This window comes from Sinocyclocheilus anshuiensis, unplaced genomic scaffold, assembly GCF_001515605.1.
Source record: "Sinocyclocheilus anshuiensis isolate Anshui unplaced genomic scaffold, SAMN03320099.WGS_v1.1 scaffold278, whole genome shotgun sequence".
Lineage (NCBI taxonomy): Eukaryota > Metazoa > Chordata > Actinopteri > Cypriniformes > Cyprinidae > Sinocyclocheilus > Sinocyclocheilus anshuiensis.
In genome coordinates, this window is record NW_015546072.1 from 2,613,418 (window position 1) to 2,633,455 (window position 20,038).

Consider the following 20,038-nt stretch of genomic DNA (forward strand, 5'->3'; position numbering starts at 1 on the left):
GTCCCAAATTGTAAAATAGGGGCAAATATGCAAATTTTTTAATACATCGCAGGGGAATGCAGGAACGAGAGGGATTCCAGGCCCTAGAGGAGTTCCTGGACTTGAGGTAGGATCCGGACAGGTTCTGACCCTTCTTTGGTTTAGGAATAAATTAATAGCTGTAAATCTGAATGTACAACTGTATACAGTATCTGCATCTATAGTTATAAACAGTGTGTAATATTAACATGTTTATGAGATAATTGTCCTCTGTGTATAAGTGTATGTGTCATTTAAAAAACAAAAAAAGTTACTTCATGCTGCAACTACATTTGCAAGTCTATTGGCATATACAAGGAAGCAATTTGTAGTCACAAAAACAACGTCTAATAGGTCCAGTTGTAAGTATAATTAATAAATATATGCCTTTGGGTAAAGCCAAATATATCCATGTTTGGCGTACATTCTTAAACAGCAAGGTTTTTATGCAAGGCCAGTAAAATTCCTTTGTGAACCCATCAAGGCCTGGAGTTTTAGCATTATACAGCCATGAGATTTCATGGAATAGACATACTTTTTCTATGATATGTTACAGTAGGTAAAAACAATTTCCATAGATAAATAGGTGACACATTAATGCAAACAACAACTAGATATGTTTAAATTGGGTAACACGTTAGTACAGGGACCAATTCTCATTATTAACTAGTTGCTTATTAGCATGCCTATTGCTGTTTATTAGTACTTAGTACTGTACCAACACAATGAGGCACGACTTTAACAAAATCAAATCAAATCAAATCATCAAGACCAGTTTAGAGCTATTCTTCTTTACTTGGTGTTGAAAATAACATTTATATGGCAAAGAATAAGCAACACCACATTTTAAATTAATCTTTTCTGTTTTAAATATAAAACATAGCTTATTAAAAGCTTATTAGAATCTAAGATGACATTGTATTACAGGTGTTTTCAAAAGGCTTTTGCTCATATGCATATCAAAAAGGTTAAAATCCTAATCAGTATAATTTTGTAGATGCTTACTACTTCAAAAATAATAATGCCTCTGTTTTAAACCACAGGGAGATCAGGGCCCAGTAGGACCACCAGGGGCTCCAGGACTAGAGGTGAGTGCTTTCTTGATAAACCCCTTGGATATCTTGAGTTAACCTTCAATTAGACATCTTAGCAATCGCATTGACTTATAGCCTATTGACATTCTGAGGAACCTCATTGGCTCATGACCAGAGGCTTCCTTTAAAGTCGTTGATGCTGGTTCATATTTTCTTGTAATTTTATCATTTTGTTGTGTTACAGTTGAGCATTTAGCGTAATATAGTAATAGACTTCAGACACTCCTGTTGGTTTATGTCACTCAGCAAAGACTTTTATAATGTCTTAGTTTTAAAACCCTCCAAATACAACAATCTCCCTCTCTCCCAAAACAATTTCACAATAGCATCCAGACTTGACCCTGATTCAGCAATGATGGTATAAAATGTAGTAAAGAATAGTCTGTCCTTATGCCAAAGCCTGTAATACAAACAGTTGCCTGTACCTGACAAGAGATTAATTTAAATGAACAGTTCATTGCATTTAACCCAGTTTTTCATGTACAAATCTTGCCAAAGATCCCACGATTTTAGAGAGTCTGTCCAAGGGAGGCCAGTGTGGATAATTTAGCTAATGAGGCAAAAGGGTCAGACATTAGCTAATAGATGACCAGGGGATATCTATCCAAGCTCCAACATAAACACTTCTGAGTATTGTTCACTGGATTTGTGAGACTGAAGGTGATGCATCTGTTTCTGAATTATTCAATGAAGCTGCGCGCTCTCTCTCTCTTTCTCTGGGAGAGCTCATATATTGGTGAATGGAGGAGATTGGTCCCAGGGACAGGGGGTAATGAGATGTCAGGGAGTAGATTTAGAGGACTGGGAGTCCAGTACTATGGGTCATTTCTACTTTCTGTTCAGGGCAGACCTGGGAGGAAGGGTTTCCCTGGGAATCCAGGGGAGGATGGAATGAAGGTAAGAATTCATGACAGCCAAATGGCCACAATAATTTAGACTCCAATTTTCCATTAAATGTGTTTCTTCAACTATTTGGCCAAGTTTGACCCAATGGAAAATCTTTAGACTCTCAATCTCAATAGTTTTTTCTATTTCTTTAAGTAATCTATTCTTAATGAAAATTCCCACCACATTATTTCATCATCACACCATGTTTAACCATATAAAGCCTTATGTATGAAATAATATTCAGGATAATTTGTGTTAATATGTGTTTTTTTATTCAGTATCATACTTTATACGTCAGGCATTTATGGCTCATATAGTATGACATAGGAGAAAATAGAGTTCATAAAGACCTCTGTTTTATTCAGGGGCCCAAAATATATGCAATTTGGTGCAGTTACTGATGGACAGAAATAAGATTAAATTCTGATAGCTGGTAATGTAAATCATTGAGAACTTTATAACAGTTTATATTACAGGGCTGTTGAATGCTTGAATCTGATTGGTTGACAAACGTTCCAAGGTGTGCAATTATTTTCAGGGAACTATTTAAGTGTAATGTGAAATGAGTGAAAAGTGTTACATTGTAGAGTACATCTGCTCATGTTGCATCAGATGTCTTTATACTCGCGATTTGCAGCGTTGAGCATTATAACCATTCACACACCTTTCTGTTGAGTTTATGAATGCAATGTCCAATCAGACGCGTTTTGATTCATCACCGCAGAGAACGCCGGAGTTGTTCAAGTGTGCGCGCTCACTGACTGAATTCTGAATGTCCATTCGCAAATTCTGTCATAATCATAAACAACAAAGTGCAAAATAAATGTAAGCGATTGATTTGCTTCAGTGATTATGGGAGTTTTTGTGAAAGTGCATAGCTCACTTTAGACTGAAGTCATGGACCGCCATTAGTGTCCTTTGCTCACTTTCTTTGTATAATTTATAATAATATTAGTTTTGTTTGTTTTTTGCTACTGAAATAACCAATGTGAAGTCTTGATTTTCGAATCCTTCAAAAGCAATTAAAAATGTCATAAACTTAGCTTGTTTTGTCGGTAGCCAGAATATAACTTGCTTTTTCTGCCTACTTGGTGGGATGGCCTGCATTAAAATCTCACATACATCCCTAAATGTTTTAAATGTCATGTGTCGACATGTTTTTGGTTATTGCAGATTAACTTGTAAAGGTGTTCCTTCAATTAAAAACAACTAGTTTTTTACTTTTACTTGAGTAGATTTTTAGACTGGTATTTTTACTTGTAGTTAAGATAAATTTAATTAATGTAATGGTACTTTTACTTGAGTAGAATATTTTAGTACTCTTTCCACCCCTGGAAACATTTGCCCTTATTTTTTTTTTTGTTCTCACACATCACGTGTCTTATTTCATCTCAAGCTCTTCACTGATGCTGTTGTCTCCTTGGTGAACAAGTACACTAATGTTGGATAAAACCTAATTCTGGGCAGTATAGTGTCATAGTTGAAGAAACACCCTTTACTTTTTTCTGTTCCCAATAATGTGTGAATGAGTCCCCTTTATTAGAGGTCGTTATGTTGTTAATGAATACATTAACATCTGAGTTTTTGAATTGCAAATCTTGTCCCTTTGTTGTAGGGAGAGCCTGGATTTCCTGGAAACCCTGGGATGCTTGGTGAGAGGGTAAAGGATTTTTCGTAAACTTCTGTATATTTATATGCGTTTTAATCTGGAGTTAGTAATCTTTGATTTTCTTTTTCCTTATTTCTTTGTGCACAATAGGGTCTTATTGGTTTTGTCGGACCTGTCGGTGAGGTGGGGTTTCCTGGAGAAAAGGTCAGCATTCCGTTTCACAGCATTCCGCCATGTGTAATCATGTTAAACTCAGATTAATCTTGGTTCCTGTTTATATATGGCATGTGTTTTAAATCAATCATCAGACATTTATGTTGGTTTTGTATCATGGTCAGTGTTGTCTTTCCTTGATGTTAGTGTTATCTTCTGCTGTGTTGTTTGGCTTAGATGTGTTTCTTGTGCTCTCAGGGAGATCGTGGTGAGATGGGTCTGCCCGGGCCACCTGGAGAAATGGGAGCGATGGTAAGGAGTAAGTCTGGATCTCGTCTCTGCTCTCAGGGGAACTCTAATACCCACTTAACCTTGGGCAGTCACTATAACGCACAGATCACAGCTACAATGGTTGGAAAGGGAAAATGCCTCATCAGCCATTTTCCATTCATGAGATAATCAGCTAGACCACTGCAAGAGTCATTTCCCGTTCAATGACATAAGGAAATTGTAGCCATTTGCTGCGCAAAGTGGTTTGGGAACAATGTCAAAGTTGAAACCAAATTCAAGCCACTCCAAAGAAGTCCAACAGCAACCTTCCAGTCTTTCCAAGAAGTTTTGTCATCATTTCAGTGTTTCAATAGTTCCTATAACACTTAAAACTTGTCTGTATGTATTTGTTGTCCATGGCAATTCAAAAAATAGTCCGTCTTCATTTCCATTGTTAATTATGAGCGCTTGCCAACGAACAACATAGGAGTTGTTCTCAGTGTAGTTTGCTACATCATGCTTATAAGAGCTCTTTCTTCTATGCTGCACAAATATGTTAATAATAGTCATCACAAGCTTTTTTGTTTAAATTACCACACCACCAAGTTAACTTGCAGTGGTGTACAGTAGTACAGTTGAAACGGAACAATAAAACAAATACAACTGAGTGAGAGTTTATTTCTTGTAATAGAGATTGTTCTATAATGATGTGCCGGTTATTGTTGTTTTAGGGACACCCAGGGGCCCCGGGTGAGAGAGGCCCATCTGGACCAGAAGGTACACCAGTAAGTCAATCTTATGTATTCAGTATATATGAACTGACTTCATTTATCCCTGGCCAAGAGTCTCTGCAAAAAGTAACATCAGCACAAATCAGCTCTGTTTTGTGTCTTACTTTTGTGTTGTAATTTCCACGTCTTGTGCAGTCATCAGGTCTGAATCTTTCTAGGTTTCTAGGTAAGATTACAGAAACATCATAACCGGCCAAGTCTGTCTCATTTTATTCAGTAATCAAATTAACATTTTGCCTCCGCACAGCACTGTTTACGTTCTCTCATTAGAGCTGTCCATGGACACTGATGACACTAGCATAATTAGCGTCCTGACAACTCCTTGGGCTTCTTTGCTCTTTTCACACAAATGTTGACGTCATGCAAGCGTTTGGCAGGAAATAGCTTTTGAAGGCACTCGGATGACCCTGTGAGGAGGGCAAATTACAAACATAAACACCAGCCTTTGAAGGACAGAGCTTTCACCCTGTAGTTGTAATCGGGTCAAGTGATGTTTGTTTGCCTGCCAGAGACTCTTGCCAGCTCTAACTGAATTTCTCTGGGAACGTTCTCCTGCTGCCTGATTCAGGACTCTGTTCTGTGTTTCCAGGGACCTCCCGGGTCTAGGGGCCTCAGCGGCACCAGAGGACCCAAAGGCAGAAGGGTAAGAACTGATCATTTTGACTATTAGTAAAGATGGTCCTTACATAAACATGTGCTTTGGAAAGTCAAAATGTTCAAGAATTAAAAGTAAGACATATTTTTGTAAGTAAAACAATATAATGTTCAAGCTACTCTCATCAGCAGAAGTCTTAATTTCACAACTCTATTCAATTAACATATTTTTGTAATCTCTCTAGATAGTTATCACTGTATACTCGAGATTTTTTTTCTTAGAGGAGGCCATTCAAGTTCACATAGGCCTGTGATGAGTTTTGCATTGGCATATAGTTCTGTCATCTTTGGATAGTTTTGCATCCTGCTAATGCAGTGGTTACTGGAAGCTATACTGGGCTATATTTCCTTTATATTTACAGTCAGTGACAGTATCATGGCAGAAGAGCTTGACAGATGGTATCTTCACATCAGCTCTGATTTCATTACCATTAAAACCTAATTAAAATTTTAAAACTACGCGCCACTTTTACATTCACATTTCCTGTATTTTAGTTTTATCCCCACAACTGTACTGATAATCCCCACAATGATGATAATGTCTACAAAGCTCAAGCACAAAACATTAGGACAAACCTATCAATAATTGGGGAAAAAATCTATTTCACATAATGTTTTTAAAAAACTATAAAAAATAAAGTCCAGCTGCAGTTGTACTATCACAATGAAGGAATCAGTGCCACCCACAGGGTTCTGCTCCGAATCAAAGCGAGCCATGGGAGTTGAGGGCAAACAAAGGACAGTCTCCGATCAGCTGTGGAGAAGTGGCAATACTCATGAGCAGCTTGGAGCATTTCGGATTTACTGTGAAAGTCAGGTTTTCGCATGTGTCATAGGTTATGGGTGTTAATGGGTAATGGGAACCGGTGGGGGTTGCTAAAGAGTTCAGCCTTCAAGTACTGATGGGAAAGTCCCAAGCTTGGAGATTGGATTATGTCAATGATGTCAGATTTATGATGATTCTCAGCAGATAAGAACACTCAAAAAACTCAGTATGAATACCATTTGCACCAATTTTACTTCTGTAATGTGACATATAATGAGAAAAAATGTAGGATTGGCTGATTTTATCCTTCAGAAATTGATTAATTGTGAATTGTAACTTTCTATTACCTAATTGGCTTTAGGTTAACCTTATCCAATAGCTTGCACAGCCTACATGAAAAGCCTATTATTATTTTAGTTTGTTTAAACTTTGTTTCTATTTCTTTGCAATAACCTGCATTGATATATTGTTCACTGTAAGACCAGGAACATGCATTAGGAAAGTTAATAGGGTCCACTATGATTTAGTGTGGACATTTGCATTGAAGCTTCACTTTTCACTTTTCACAATTTCACATAAGTTCATGTTGTTTAATGTGTTAATACAATCTCTAATAGCTTTCTAGCATCCCATCAGAAATTTCAGCACTCATAACTGTCTTTACTCGCATCGCAAAAACACATTTCATAAACTTAATTCACCATTACAAATGAAACATTAATCCTTCAACAAACAAAAGATGAACGGCAGTTAGGACTGAATTACCACTGATGGAAAACGTGGAGGTCTGGGATTTGAGCCTCGTCATTTTCAAAATGCTCAGTTCTGTTAGTTCCCACAGACAGATCCATTTATCTCACTGCTCTTTAGAGGCCAATATTCATGTAATTTACTGAGGAATAGAAAGTCTTCTCACCTCACAGACAAATTAAAAATAGTTTGAAATATTGATAATAAAGTTAAAAGTTCATTGGGCATGCTGTCAGATCAACTCAAATTCTTAAATCTTCTGAGGCATTCAAGTCCTCCTTGAAAGTTTGTATTTGTGAGTAAGGAAGCTGTAATTGCAACATTGCAAGATGGTAATGTACCTTTTCTACAATACAGAAAGATCCTATAAAATGACGAAAGAATGCACATTAGGTGTTTTTTCTTTATTTTTATTCAATTTATGCTGGTGGGGTTAATTGAATTCACTATACTGTTGTATTTTGTACATGCAGTTTAGTTTCATTGTAAATGCAGCTATTTTTTATTGTAAATAACAATCGTTGAGCATTCCAATCAGCTTAACACGGCAACATTGACTACCAATAATGTGATTTTTTTGTGAATTCAGTTTTCTAACCAATATCAGAGAATGTTCAGGAAACCAGTCGTAAGTTTTGCAGTTAAATTTGGTGATGCTAGTGGGACAAAAATACACTCTTTACCATTTTAAAACAACTTGTTAAGTTTTACAGTAACATAGCAGTAACTATATCAGAATAGAATTCAAAGAAAAATGGGTTACACTTTATTTTAAGTTGTCCTTGTTACAGGGTAATTATACATTTAAGTACTGAGTAATATTAATTAACTACATGTACTTACTATTAGGGTTAGGGTTTGACTTAGGGTTACTAGCATGTAAATATGCATAATTTATTGTTGTTATAATAGTAAGTGTGTAACAAAGACACCTTAACGACTGAGGTGAGACCCTTGAGCAAGGCACCGAACCCCCAACTGCTCCCCGGGCGCCGCAGCAATATGGCTGCCCACTGCTCCCGGTGTGTTTTCACGGTGTGTGTATATCTGCTAGTTACACTAGGTGATAATAGTAAACTTGTTCTCTTGAACCAGAGTATCACTACTGACGTCTTTGTTTGTACAAGTGTGCCCTCTGCTGTTTGGTTAATTTTTGTACACCCATATGTGTCTGCTCCATAATGCCAGTTCCACCTCTCTATATTCTACACAGGGTGCGACGGGCCCAGACGGACCAGTCGGAGGCAAAGGAGTGATGGGAATGAAGGTGAAATATTCAGCAATGATTCTTGTAGAGCTAAGTTACTGCATAATATCTTACAGTCATGATACCGATTAGAAAATAGTCCTAAACTTTCATCATTAATAGTCCCTTTTTTGGACCAAAGTCGTTACTGTTTCCTTGTTTTCACTATTGTTTATAAGCACAATTAGGGCTGCATATGATTCATTTAATATTAATCTTCACTGGCAGCTTAATATTGAGATCTTGAAACATTTAGCTTAGTAATTGTTTGCAATTTTATCCTCGTGAGATGTCAATAACTTCAAAATGAAGTGAATGGTGCTTGCTGAAAGCGGCGTAGTAATGCTATGCTATTTTTCAAGATGAAGTACTTGACTTCCTCCATGCTGGCATGCACTGCATTTTCCCTACCACAGAACAAAACAACATATGAAACACATCTAAATTGTCAGCACAACATTTTATCAACCGGAAAAGCTGGAAACAGGGTGCATTGAAGGTTGTCTCAAAACATTTCCAAAATACTTGGTTTTGGTTTGATCAAACAGAATAAAGAATATTTTGATTTGGTTGTTGCAATGGAAAATAGTTGGTGACTGTCTTGGGTTCTGTTCCCTTTCTGCAGGGTCCTGAAGGCCCACTGGGAAAACAAGGCTTCAATGGACAAATGGTAAAATTACAGTTTTATTTGTTTTATTTCTCTTAAATTTTGACACTGTCCAAAAAAATAAATAAATAAAAATAGTGCAAAAATTGGGGTTTGGGTTTCTGTGGTTTGTCAATGATGTAATACGAGATGGTTAAAATATATCTCTGGCAAAGGAAAGGCTATTTCAGAGAAAAGCATTTGTAATTATTTCTTTCTTCTTATAATGACATCATTAGACCTTTGTAATCAATGGACCTTATGTCGTTTTGGTTTGCAAAACTCTAACGTTGAACATTTGTAGCCTTTAGAGGGTACAACAGCGTCACTGGGGCAGTATCCTCAAAGAGACACCTTTGTACCTTGTACCTTATGCCCAAAGGGTGCATATTGGTACCTTACAGTAGTTTTATGTACCCTTAAGATAGTAATATACTGAAATAGCCTTTATACACTCTTATGGCACTACTGTTACGGAGTAACCAGAACATGAGACGTGCGGATCCATGTGCAAAGCTTTTATTAAGACGTGGTCATAAACAGGCATAGGTCAGACATAGGCAAACTGGTATGTAGAAGACAAGGCAAGGGTAGTCCGGTAAACAAAGGAGGGTCAGTCAACGACGAACGTAATCCAACAGGGCGAGACTAGAGAGATGATCCAGGTACAAAGCAACGGTCCAGGCAGGGGCAAACAGTATCCGAACAGGGCAAGACAAGAGAGGTAATCCAAAGTACACAGGCAATGATCAGAAGACGAGGAAACAGACAGGGCAAGGCTAGGCTAGGCTAGGCTAGGCTAGGCTAGGCTAGGCTAGACTAGACTAGACTAGGAAACCTAAAGCAGGCTCCGTAACGTAGCTATCACAACTAGCGATATGCACATACACAATACTCGGCAGCTTGACGGGGATCAGAGTGAGTGTTATATAGGGAAGGTGTGATTGATGACAGCTGTGTGCAATCAGTGCTGTGTGCAATCAACTGTGTGTGTGTAATCAGTGCAATGGATGATGGGAACTGTAGTCCGGGTGAAGTGCAACAGTGGTGTGGTGCAAGAGTCCATAGTAGTGGAAGGGTGACCTCTGGTGGCAAGCAGATGGAAGTTCATAGACCGGATTCGTGACAACTACTATGCACCTTTTAAGGGTAAAGAACTGGGAACTGCCCCAGTGACAAGATGCAGAGACACTGAGTTTCTCTCTTGTGTAATAGGGTAAACTTGGTGAAACTGGTGAAAACGGACCAACTGGATTTCCTGTGAGTAATTGATTGTTTGATAAACATTTTCAAAAGTTTTTGAAAAAAATAAATTGGAAAAAAAATACTAAGTTTATAATATATACATTTTGAAATTAAATATGTATATCCATTTTCTAGGGTGTTCAAGGGCCAACAGGACGTCCTGGTGCAAAGGGCATCTTAGGAGAACCTGTAAGTACATCATTCATATATAATGAATGAGGATTTGGACTGTCAAGCTCCAAAACGACAAAAAAGCACCATAAAATGTTCATGAAGCAGTCCATCTATTCCAAGTCTTTTGAAACAGACTGAAATTTAAGCCTTTAATAACTGACTTTGTTCCCCTCCACTGTTCAGATCTGATTAAAATGGTACCATTACATGTGACATATCAGGTTTGATGATGTCAATGTGATGTGACAAAACTAATGGCAGCATTTATTCTTGAGTAAAACAAGATTTTCAACTAGAAAAAAACAGGACTTGATTTTATCCATATGGAATTGAGTGATTTGTGATAAGTTACTGTTCCGTACCAGAACGGAGCCAGGTTTGGAAAAGAGTTTGCAAAAACAATGCCTGAATAGCTATTTGGCTATGTGTTAATATTATTAAATGGTCTGGAAAGTTGTTTCAGAGGTGTAGCAAATAGGTTGTTGAAAGAAACCGTTTTGGTGCCCATTGACTTACATTGTTTGGACAAAAAAACTAAGACATTTCTCAGAATATCTTCTTTTGTTTTAATGTCATATTTAAATAAAACTATAAACTCACATCAAACTTTGCTTTAAAAAATACAGGGATGATGTGCCAGCCCACATTAAATGGCAATGATAAATATGAGGTTAACATACGCCACTGTCGAAAAGTTTTTCAGTTGTTTTTTAACAATCACCAAGGCTGCAAATGTTTGATCAAATACAGTAAAAACCATAATATTGTGAAATAGTATCATTTCATTTATTCCTGTAATTCCTGTGATGTGACTCCAGTCTTCAGTGTCACATGATCCTCTAGAAATATGCTGATTTGATGATCAGTTGTGCAGCTTACTAAAGAGTGGAAAGCACAACAAAGTATTTTTTCTACAGGATTCATTGATGAACAAAAATAATAGCATTTATTTGAAATAAAACTCTTTTGTAACAGTATATATATTACTGTCTTTTTTTATCAGTGTAACAAATCTGAACACTATTGTTCAAAAGATTGGACTCAGTAAGATTTGTATCATTGTTTCAGTAGCTGATATCACAGCCATATGTTTTCTGTCTCTTAACAGGGTCCTCGAGGGCCTTTGGGAGTATTAGGTTCATTGGGTGAGATTGGAGCAGTGGTAAGATTCTTGACATAATCTTCAGATATGTGTTGATATTTCATATTGTACTTCCAGCATTATTAGATCAGTTCTCTTATTTTTCCAGCTGTGTTACTTCTTATTGGACCCCTCTGTCCTACTCTTCTCACTGCTTTTTTTGCTAAACAATTCTATTTATGCCCTAATTTAGCCAATGCCAGATTAGTTGTGGTTCCTGTATACAATTACAATGTCCTCAGGTGGCACTAGAAAACACTTAGCTTGGCTTTGTTAATTAAAATACTTTAACGAATGAAACCGAAATAAGAAACAGATTTTGTCCCACATTGTCCCTTTGTTTCTAATTACCTATCTATTATTCCCACATGTTTTCTTAGCTGTGAGGGACCAAAGACTGTAGTAAGATACAGAAAGTTAAACAGTCCATGTTCATTAGTTTCCTGGTTTGTGTGACAGGGTTTACCTGGGAAGGTTGGGGAGCGAGGCTTACCAGGTGAACCAGGAGAGAAGGTGAAACACCTGCTGTGTTTTCTTATGCTGTACATGATACTGAATGCTGATTAGTAATCATGTCATGTCCAAAATTTACCATAGTGAGGTTACTGTGATCATATGCAGATGTTTTATACAAAGCACAAGTTAATTATGCTGAAATTTGAGTTTAAACTTTTTTTCCACACTTTTTAGGGTGCTGTTGGATCTCTTGGGAATATGGGAGAGCAAGGCTTGATTGGACCTCGAGTAGGTTCATTTTGCTAGGCGTAATAGACTTTATTCAGGAGAGATGCCATTACTGTCAGTTCAGTGGGTTTCACTGTTGTATACCTCAGTGACAATCATTCAGTCACTGAGGCGCTTATGTACTATAATTAAATGTGCTTAATTATATTGAATGTGTGCTTCAAATCTTAAAATAGATTTTAAAGATACATTATACACATCATTGTACATTATAAAACATGTTTTGATAATCTTATTGTGCTTGAAAGAAGTACACTTATTTTATGTACAACTTTATTACAAATGTATTTAAAGATGTACTTAAGTCCTGCTTCAGTGGGTCAGAAAAGCTCTTGAAAGTTTAGCTAATTTAATTGAATTTACATTTAAATTATAATAAATTTTTATTTTATTATAATACATATTTGTTTAATTGCAGTTAAGTGTATGAAAACGTTACATTCAGTTCACAATTAAGTTTAAAATGTTCAAATGTATTTCTAAAGCACTGAATAAAACAACAATGTTGACCATAGTGCTGTACAAACAATAAAGCAATTAGGAGAGGAAAACATTTAAAAAATCATAACCATGTATCTAATAATATCTAATAAATATAAAAAGAGAAACCTTAAAAGAACAATCGAAATTTATCTAAGTAAAAAAAAATATCTATATAAAAAATATGTTTTCAGATGGCTTTTAAACTGACCTCCCTAATATATAGTGGTAGGCTGTTCCATAGTTTTCATCTTAGACCGAGGAACAACAAGAAGTTTGATCATAAAGATCTCATTGGCTTTTGTTCCTGAATTAGAATCGCAATAAACGATGGAGCTAAGCTATGTAGAGATTTAAATACAAATAATACGATTTTAAAATGAATCCTAAAAGAAACAGGAAACCAATGCAATGATTTTAACACCGGGGTTATATGATCTAATTTACAAGTGCCTGTGAGCATTCTTGCAGCCGCATTTTGGGCCATCTGCAATCTATCTAAAATTTTATTTTGAGCCCAATAATATAGCAAGTTGCAGTAGTCTAATCTCGAAAACATAAATGCATGAATAACCTTTTCCAAATCTTTCTGGGATAAAAAAGGCTTAATCTTAGAGGTCATCTTCAATTTGAAAAAGCTCATTCTGATGATTTCATTCATCTGTTTGTCAAAAATGTATTATTTCCGTAACAAGTACTCTTTTTAAAAGTATGACTAAAGTGTACTTCTTTTTCACAAGGGATGGTTTATTAGGTGCAACCTAGAAACTCAACACATTTGTCCTTCACAGCTTTGTTTTTATTTGTGTCAAGCTAAATATGGCATCTACCCTGATTAAAGTCCACATTTTTGTCTTTTTAAAGTAGTTCAGTGAATTTTTTTTAATGACGTTCTTGTTCAGGGCAACCCTGGGCTTGATGGGGAAGCTGGTCTGAGTGGCCCTGATGGAGCTAAGGTCAGAAAAGTACCAAATACATTTTTTTAATTTAAGCATGATCACTTTATTTAAAAATGTTAGTAGACGTTATGTTTGTTTGCTTTGGATTGTATTAAGTTTCAATAGGTGTTGTTGTCTCTAGGGTGAAAAGGGTGACATTGGTTTGGAAGGAGAAACAGGTGAAAGAGGAGCCATCGGATTTAAAGGAACAGAAGGCCGTGTCGGAGATCCTGGCTTAACAGGTGTCAAGGTGCGTGCTCTTTTCAGTTTCGAAATCAAAGATAATTTTGTCAAGGTTTTCATGTGTATCACACTCACAGTGCTATTGGTTTTTGTGGATTTATCAGTGAAAAACAAATAGTTGTGATGTTTTGCTGACTATTCAGTTCTGGAAAAAAAATCAAGCAAATCTAGGCCTGCTGAAAAAAATTAATAGCATTACCTATTTTTCTTTGTTTCAGCTAGTCAAGCTGGTTTGGTTTGCCTTTTTTTATTTGTAGAAAGTTTTAGATACGTTTTGAACACCTTAAGCTGGTTTCAGCAGTTTCTCAGCAGGACTGGTGTAAACTGTTTCACTCTAGAGTACTTTATTGCTCATAGCACTTGCTTTAAGGTTTTATTGAAGACTGAGTGATGTTGGATGACAGCAAAGATAAACTACACCTCCTTGTGGTAGTTCTGAATGATTAAAGTCATAAGTCAGACGGAATGTGTTCATTCAGAGATGTCTCTCAATTCATTTTTGCAGTGTCAACTCTGTAATGTAATTTCAGGGCCCTGAGGGCAAACCTGGAAAAACTGGTGAGAGGGGAAAACCTGGAGAGAAGGTATTTCATTTATGACATTTTAGTTTACATGATTATCCATCACTACTCTCAGTACTTATCATTAGATATCAGTGTGTGTGTGTGTGTGTGTGTGTGTGTGTGTGTGTGTGTGTGTGTGTCCATATGTAGAGTGTAAATAATGCTTAATTTCATTTCAGGGCAGCAAAGGTCACCAGGGTCACCTTGGCGAGACTGGACCAATGGGAGAACAAGGTGCCATAGGTTTCATCGGGCCAAAAGGAAGCAGAGGAACTACTGGGTTTATGGTAAAATGTTCAACGTTAGAGTTTTGCAAACCAAAACGACATAAGGTCCATTGATTACAAAGCTCTAATGATGTCATTATAAGAAGAAAGAAATAATTACAAACGCTTTTCTCTGAAATAGCCTTTCCTTTGCCAGAGATATATTTTAACCATCTCGTATTACATCATTAACAAACCACAGAAAATGCTGATACTTTTGTTATTATACATCAAAGAAAATATTGTAGAGACCTTTTTTTTTATTGTGTTTTGTTTAGGCAAGAATGGAGTTTCTGATTATGCTATCTGAAGCTAACTCTGATCCCATGGCTATTATTTTCAGGGTGCTCCAGGACAAATGGGTCAGTATGGAGAACCCGGTTTAGTGGGATATGAAGTAAGTGTTATTCAACATAGACGTGCTTTATAAGACTTTATTTTACCTCAGCATAAAATGGTACAAAATCAAAACAGCTGCTCTACATTATGTGAGGTTCTTAAGTTAATAAGGCTTGTAAGAGCTTGTCTTTAAGCGCTCAAATGGTTCCATACTCCACTATTTCTTCTTTTATTTCCTCATTTACTGTAGGGTCATCAAGGACCAAAAGGTCCAATGGGATCCCCAGGACCAAAAGGTGAAAAGGTAAAAAATTAAAAAGCCTTATATCTAGAAGCTCATTTAACAAAGGAGTGTTATTTGTATTTGTATAATAAAAACAAATAGTCTTTTTCCAAAAATCCAAATTAATTTTGGAATTAATGTAACCTTAGCATATCCATAGCACAAGGTCAAATTTATACCAGATTGAAAAATCCAGAAATCAATACTGAAATCAATTTCTACACTTTTCAGGGAGAGCCAGGTGACGACAGGAAGGTTGAAGGCCCACCTGGTCCTTTAGGTGACATCGTGAGTCAGTCCACTAGATTTATTACACATTTTTGCCTTGTTTTGTGAAAAGTCTGGATGCCAACCTGATCAATATGTTTGGATTTCACTGGGGTTTAGGGACCTGTTGGCAACAGAGGAGAAAGGGGACAGCCAGGTGACCCTGGATACCCAGTGAGTTTTGATTTAAGAAATATATTTTTAGACAATTCCAAAATAGATCACTAATTAAATATACATTCTATGTCAATTTTGAATCTCAATTTGTAAATCTCAAGGGTCACGAAGGTGTTCATGGGGAAAGAGGAAACCCAGGGGCTCCTGGACTCCCTGTGAGTGAATCTACCAATAATGACATCTTTATAGTGTTATAGTTTTATTAATATTTTGAATTTGATGTTATTCTTGTATCTTGTTCTTATTTTAATTTTGTTACATTTTTTGTGATTTTGTTGTGTATTTTGTCATTTTTATTTGTTTATTAGTTTTCAAACATGTCTGTGTAGTTTTTATGAAGTTTTAGTTTATTTAGTTACTTAAACTAAAGTGAAATGAAAAATGTTGCCTTGGCAAATAGCTTAAAAAATAAATCTAGTATGTTTTTTTTATATTTAATTTTATTTCGTTTATTTTATTAAAAGTAATCAAAGTATTTTTTTATGGTTTTAGTTTTAGTTTTAATTAACAATAATACCCCTGCTTTAAACTGAGCTATAAAATATATATTTTCTTCATCTTATTTTCTCTGTCTATAACCACAGGGAAATGCAGGGCCAAAAGGTTTTCCAGGGCCTAAAGGATCCAAAGGCAATAAAGTAAGATTTTACCAAGACAAACTTATTGTGGATTTTGTTTTGTTTAAATATAATGCGCAAATATGGCTTCTATTTTAAATCATATAATATCCAACTCAACTGAATAACTGATTTTTTTAGGGTGCAAAAGGCAAAAATGGTCCAAGTGGTGAATCTGGAAAACGAGGCTCCGCTGTAAGTACGTTTTTCTTACATCATGACAAAACCTACAGCTGATGTTAATATAAACAGTTGTGTTTCTCTCATAGGGTCCTGTTGGTCTCCCAGGCCCCAGAGGAGTTGTTGGTCGTGAGGGTCTTGAGGGTGATCCTGGGGTAGAAGGAGCCCTTGGGAAAGATGGAGTTAAAGGAATGCCAGTAAGACAATGAATGTAATTCTCAATGTTTTCAATGTAACACTTGAAATCGCCCAGGTGTGTTTTGTTGTTTGTGATGTTTTTTCCCTGTTATGCACATTAGGGTGAGCATGGAAGTGATGGGGAGGTTGGTCTGCCTGGAAAACCAGGTCCTCAAGGAAACACAGGTGTACCAGGTCTGCCAGGAATTCAAGGCTCTTTTGGGCCAAAGGTACCTTGCTTATATGCATATATGGTGACCTGTTCTTTATGTTTGTGTGTCATCATTATCTGCATCTATAACAATATTAGCTGGTTTTAGCTTAAATATTTCTCGATGTTCTGACTTAGGGTGAAAGGGGCATCCCTGGCCAAACTGGACCTCCAGGCAAAAGAGGATTTAATGGGGGAATGGGATTTCCTGGAAAACAGGGTGACCGAGGTGTCAAAGGGCAACCTGTAAGTATTGCTTCTCTGACAATTGATCCATTCCAAATATGACAAACACACCAATGAATACTGCTCTAGTGATCTCTTTTGTTTAAATAATGGACCTCTGAGAATAAAACAAAGAACATAATTGCCAAAATCAGACAGTATCTTCTTACACAGCTCTATGTAATACTGTAGTTTGAGTTTCAGTGTTACTTAGTCCTTCCAAAATCATTCTATTAACGTTTCTTATTATTATCATTATTGAAAACAGTTGCACTGTTTAATACATATGTAGAAACTGTAATTATAAGTGCATTATAAATGTCTCATTTGATCTGTCACATTTGATCAATTTATTGCATCTTTGCTGTATAAAAGTATTAATTTGGCCCTAAACTTTCTAAATGGTAGTATATTTGCATGTTTTCAGTCTATTTAACAGTTGATGAATGAATGACAATGCATTTCTTTAACACTTCCTGAAGAATAGTGTCATGCCATTCTACTACTTTTACCTATTTATCATCTATTTATATTTTTCTTTAGGGTGATTCTGGTGAACAGGGATTTCCTGGAGTTCTTGGAATATTTGGACCGAAGGTAAACTTTCTTCTTGCACCAACGTCAGCCTATAAAGTCAACTTGTTATGTTTTGATGATCAAAATTCATCCTGTTTGCTTTAATGTAAGTGAATGATCAATCTAAATGTCTTATTCTGAATGATTAATCAAAATTTTCCAAATTAAAAAAATTTTGTCTTCACAATCTTTCTTCAAAATGTAATCATTTCCTCCATGTCCTTTTTAAACTGATGTTACCAGGCCCATTTTTAAACTGCCATATAGAGACTCTACCTATATTTTTTCTAGGTAAATATCCTGTTTTACATGGAAATGTCACATTACAGAAGAAAAATTATGTCTTTTATATTCTGAGGATATTCAAATTAATTACTGTTTTACCAAAATTATCAAAGAGACTGATAGATGTGCAATGATTACACCACAGATCAAATCTATTTAAGTAAAGCTGTTAGGTGTTTAATAATATATAAAGATGCTTACATAAAATATATCAGTGACTGGTCTTGTGATTAATGAACAGTATAAAACCTTTATATGATTCACCAAAATCCAATTAATCAGGCAAGCAGTTATTGTTTACTTCTCATTTAATGCTAAGCCTTCTAGCCAACAGTGCAAGCTAGCGTTTCATTACAGCTAGAGGCAAGGCAAGTTTATTTATATAGCACATTTCGTATACAATAGTAATTCAAAGTGCTTTACATAAAAGAAAGTAAAATAATCATAAAAAAAAATAATCACAAGAATAAAACAAGGAATTTAAAAACTTTGAAAATGATTTAAAAATTGATATAAAACGAATTTAAGACAGTTAAAAATAGGATTTAGTGTCATGGACTTCGATTTCTGTACAAGCTGTACAAGCACTATAGCTTAAGATGAAAAATAGCTTCTTTAAGCAGATTTAAAGGGTTAGTTCACCCAAAAATGAAAATTAGTCCATAAATTACTCACCCTCAAGTCATCCTAGGTGTATATGAATTCCTTCTTTCAAACGAATCCAGTCGGAGTTATATTAAAAATTGTCTTTGATCTTTCAAGCTGCTTAATAGCACTCAGCAGGTGTTGCATTCCTTCAGTCCAAAAGAAGTGAAATAAAAAGCGCCCATCCATTAAAAAAAGTGTCTCACATGGCTCCGGGGGGTGAACAAAGGCCTCCTGTAGCGAATCAGTGCATTTTTGTAAGAAAAATAACCATATTTAAAACATAATAATCACTTTAATGTAGCTTGCGCCAGCAGTTGTACACAGAAGCAGTTCCGGGGGAATGACGTATGAGTTCAGCGTTGTGCATGCGCCTTGTACTTCTAATTAGTGACCGTTGTTTTGTTTTGATCTGTCCACTGCGCTTCCGTGTTCGTCACTTCTGAGTGGCACATGCGCAAAGCCGACCTCATTCGTCATTCCCCCGGAACTGCTTCCGTTTACAACAGTGAGCGCAAGCTAGATTAAATTGATTATTACGTTTTAAATATGGTTATTTTTCTTACAAAAACGCATCGATTCGCTGCATGAGGCCTTTATTCACCCCCCGGAGCCATGTGAGACACTTTTTTTTATGGATTTTTATTTTATTTTTTATTTCACTTCTTTTAGACTGATGCATGCAACACCTGCTGAGTGCCATTAAGCAGCTTGGAAGATCAAAGACAATTTTTATTATAACTCCGACTGGATTCGTCTGAAAGAAGAAAGTCATATACACCTAGGATGACTAGAGGGTGAGTAATTTATGGGCTAATTTTCATTTTTGGGTGAACTAACCCTTTAAGAGAGCTAGTCAAGCAAACCAAACAAAAGCTGTGATGTAATGATTTTCTGTATTCTGATATTGTAAGGCCAAACAGTTTTGACCAGTGTTTGTGTCATTCACAGGGGCCTCCCGGAGACCTTGGCCCAGTGGGTATCCAGGGCCCAAAGAGTCCTCAGGGTTTAATGGTAAGTACCACTGTGAGAACTGTCCTGAAAACCTAAATGAGATGGATGAAGAGTTCTTGATCAGCAACTACTGTAGGTGTTTCTTCTTTTAAGGGTATGCAAGGAGCCATCGGACCCGTTGGTATCATTGGGCCCAGTGGTAACCCAGTATGTATGATATGAGTCACTTAAGGTAGCTTGATGGTGGTTTCTAATTAGGCGCATATTCTGAAAAACACCCTTCTCTTCCTCTCTTTGTATTAGGGACCACAAGGAGAAAAAGGAAATAGAGGGGAAATGGTAAGAATCTAGCGGGAACAAATTCTAGGTGATTTCCAACTGAATTCACGGATGAAAAAGGGTTACCTACTAAAAATTGCATTT

At 36.3% G+C, this 20,038-nt stretch overlaps 1 protein-coding gene across 1 annotated transcript in view; it reads left to right on the forward strand.

Moving 5' to 3' along the window:
* LOC107699687 (collagen alpha-1(XXVII) chain B-like) overlaps positions 1-20,038 on the forward strand; it is a 79,455-nt gene that overhangs the window by 56,427 nt on the left and 2,990 nt on the right. The window contains exons 21-53 of the mRNA XM_016501022.1: positions 53-106; positions 1,062-1,106; positions 1,956-2,009; positions 3,616-3,660; positions 3,760-3,813; positions 4,021-4,074; positions 4,764-4,817; positions 5,413-5,466; positions 8,207-8,260; positions 8,865-8,909; positions 10,101-10,145; positions 10,266-10,319; positions 11,413-11,466; positions 11,905-11,958; positions 12,136-12,189; positions 13,572-13,625; positions 13,750-13,857; positions 14,381-14,434; positions 14,593-14,700; positions 15,023-15,076; positions 15,269-15,322; positions 15,533-15,589; positions 15,689-15,742; positions 15,847-15,900; positions 16,330-16,383; positions 16,504-16,557; positions 16,632-16,739; positions 16,842-16,949; positions 17,069-17,176; positions 17,699-17,752; positions 19,613-19,675; positions 19,769-19,822; positions 19,919-19,954. Of these exons, the coding sequence (XP_016356508.1) occupies positions 53-106; positions 1,062-1,106; positions 1,956-2,009; positions 3,616-3,660; positions 3,760-3,813; positions 4,021-4,074; positions 4,764-4,817; positions 5,413-5,466; positions 8,207-8,260; positions 8,865-8,909; positions 10,101-10,145; positions 10,266-10,319; positions 11,413-11,466; positions 11,905-11,958; positions 12,136-12,189; positions 13,572-13,625; positions 13,750-13,857; positions 14,381-14,434; positions 14,593-14,700; positions 15,023-15,076; positions 15,269-15,322; positions 15,533-15,589; positions 15,689-15,742; positions 15,847-15,900; positions 16,330-16,383; positions 16,504-16,557; positions 16,632-16,739; positions 16,842-16,949; positions 17,069-17,176; positions 17,699-17,752; positions 19,613-19,675; positions 19,769-19,822; positions 19,919-19,954 (2,010 nt within the window). The remainder of the gene's footprint in view (positions 1-52; positions 107-1,061; positions 1,107-1,955; positions 2,010-3,615; positions 3,661-3,759; positions 3,814-4,020; positions 4,075-4,763; positions 4,818-5,412; positions 5,467-8,206; positions 8,261-8,864; positions 8,910-10,100; positions 10,146-10,265; positions 10,320-11,412; positions 11,467-11,904; positions 11,959-12,135; positions 12,190-13,571; positions 13,626-13,749; positions 13,858-14,380; positions 14,435-14,592; positions 14,701-15,022; positions 15,077-15,268; positions 15,323-15,532; positions 15,590-15,688; positions 15,743-15,846; positions 15,901-16,329; positions 16,384-16,503; positions 16,558-16,631; positions 16,740-16,841; positions 16,950-17,068; positions 17,177-17,698; positions 17,753-19,612; positions 19,676-19,768; positions 19,823-19,918; positions 19,955-20,038) is intronic.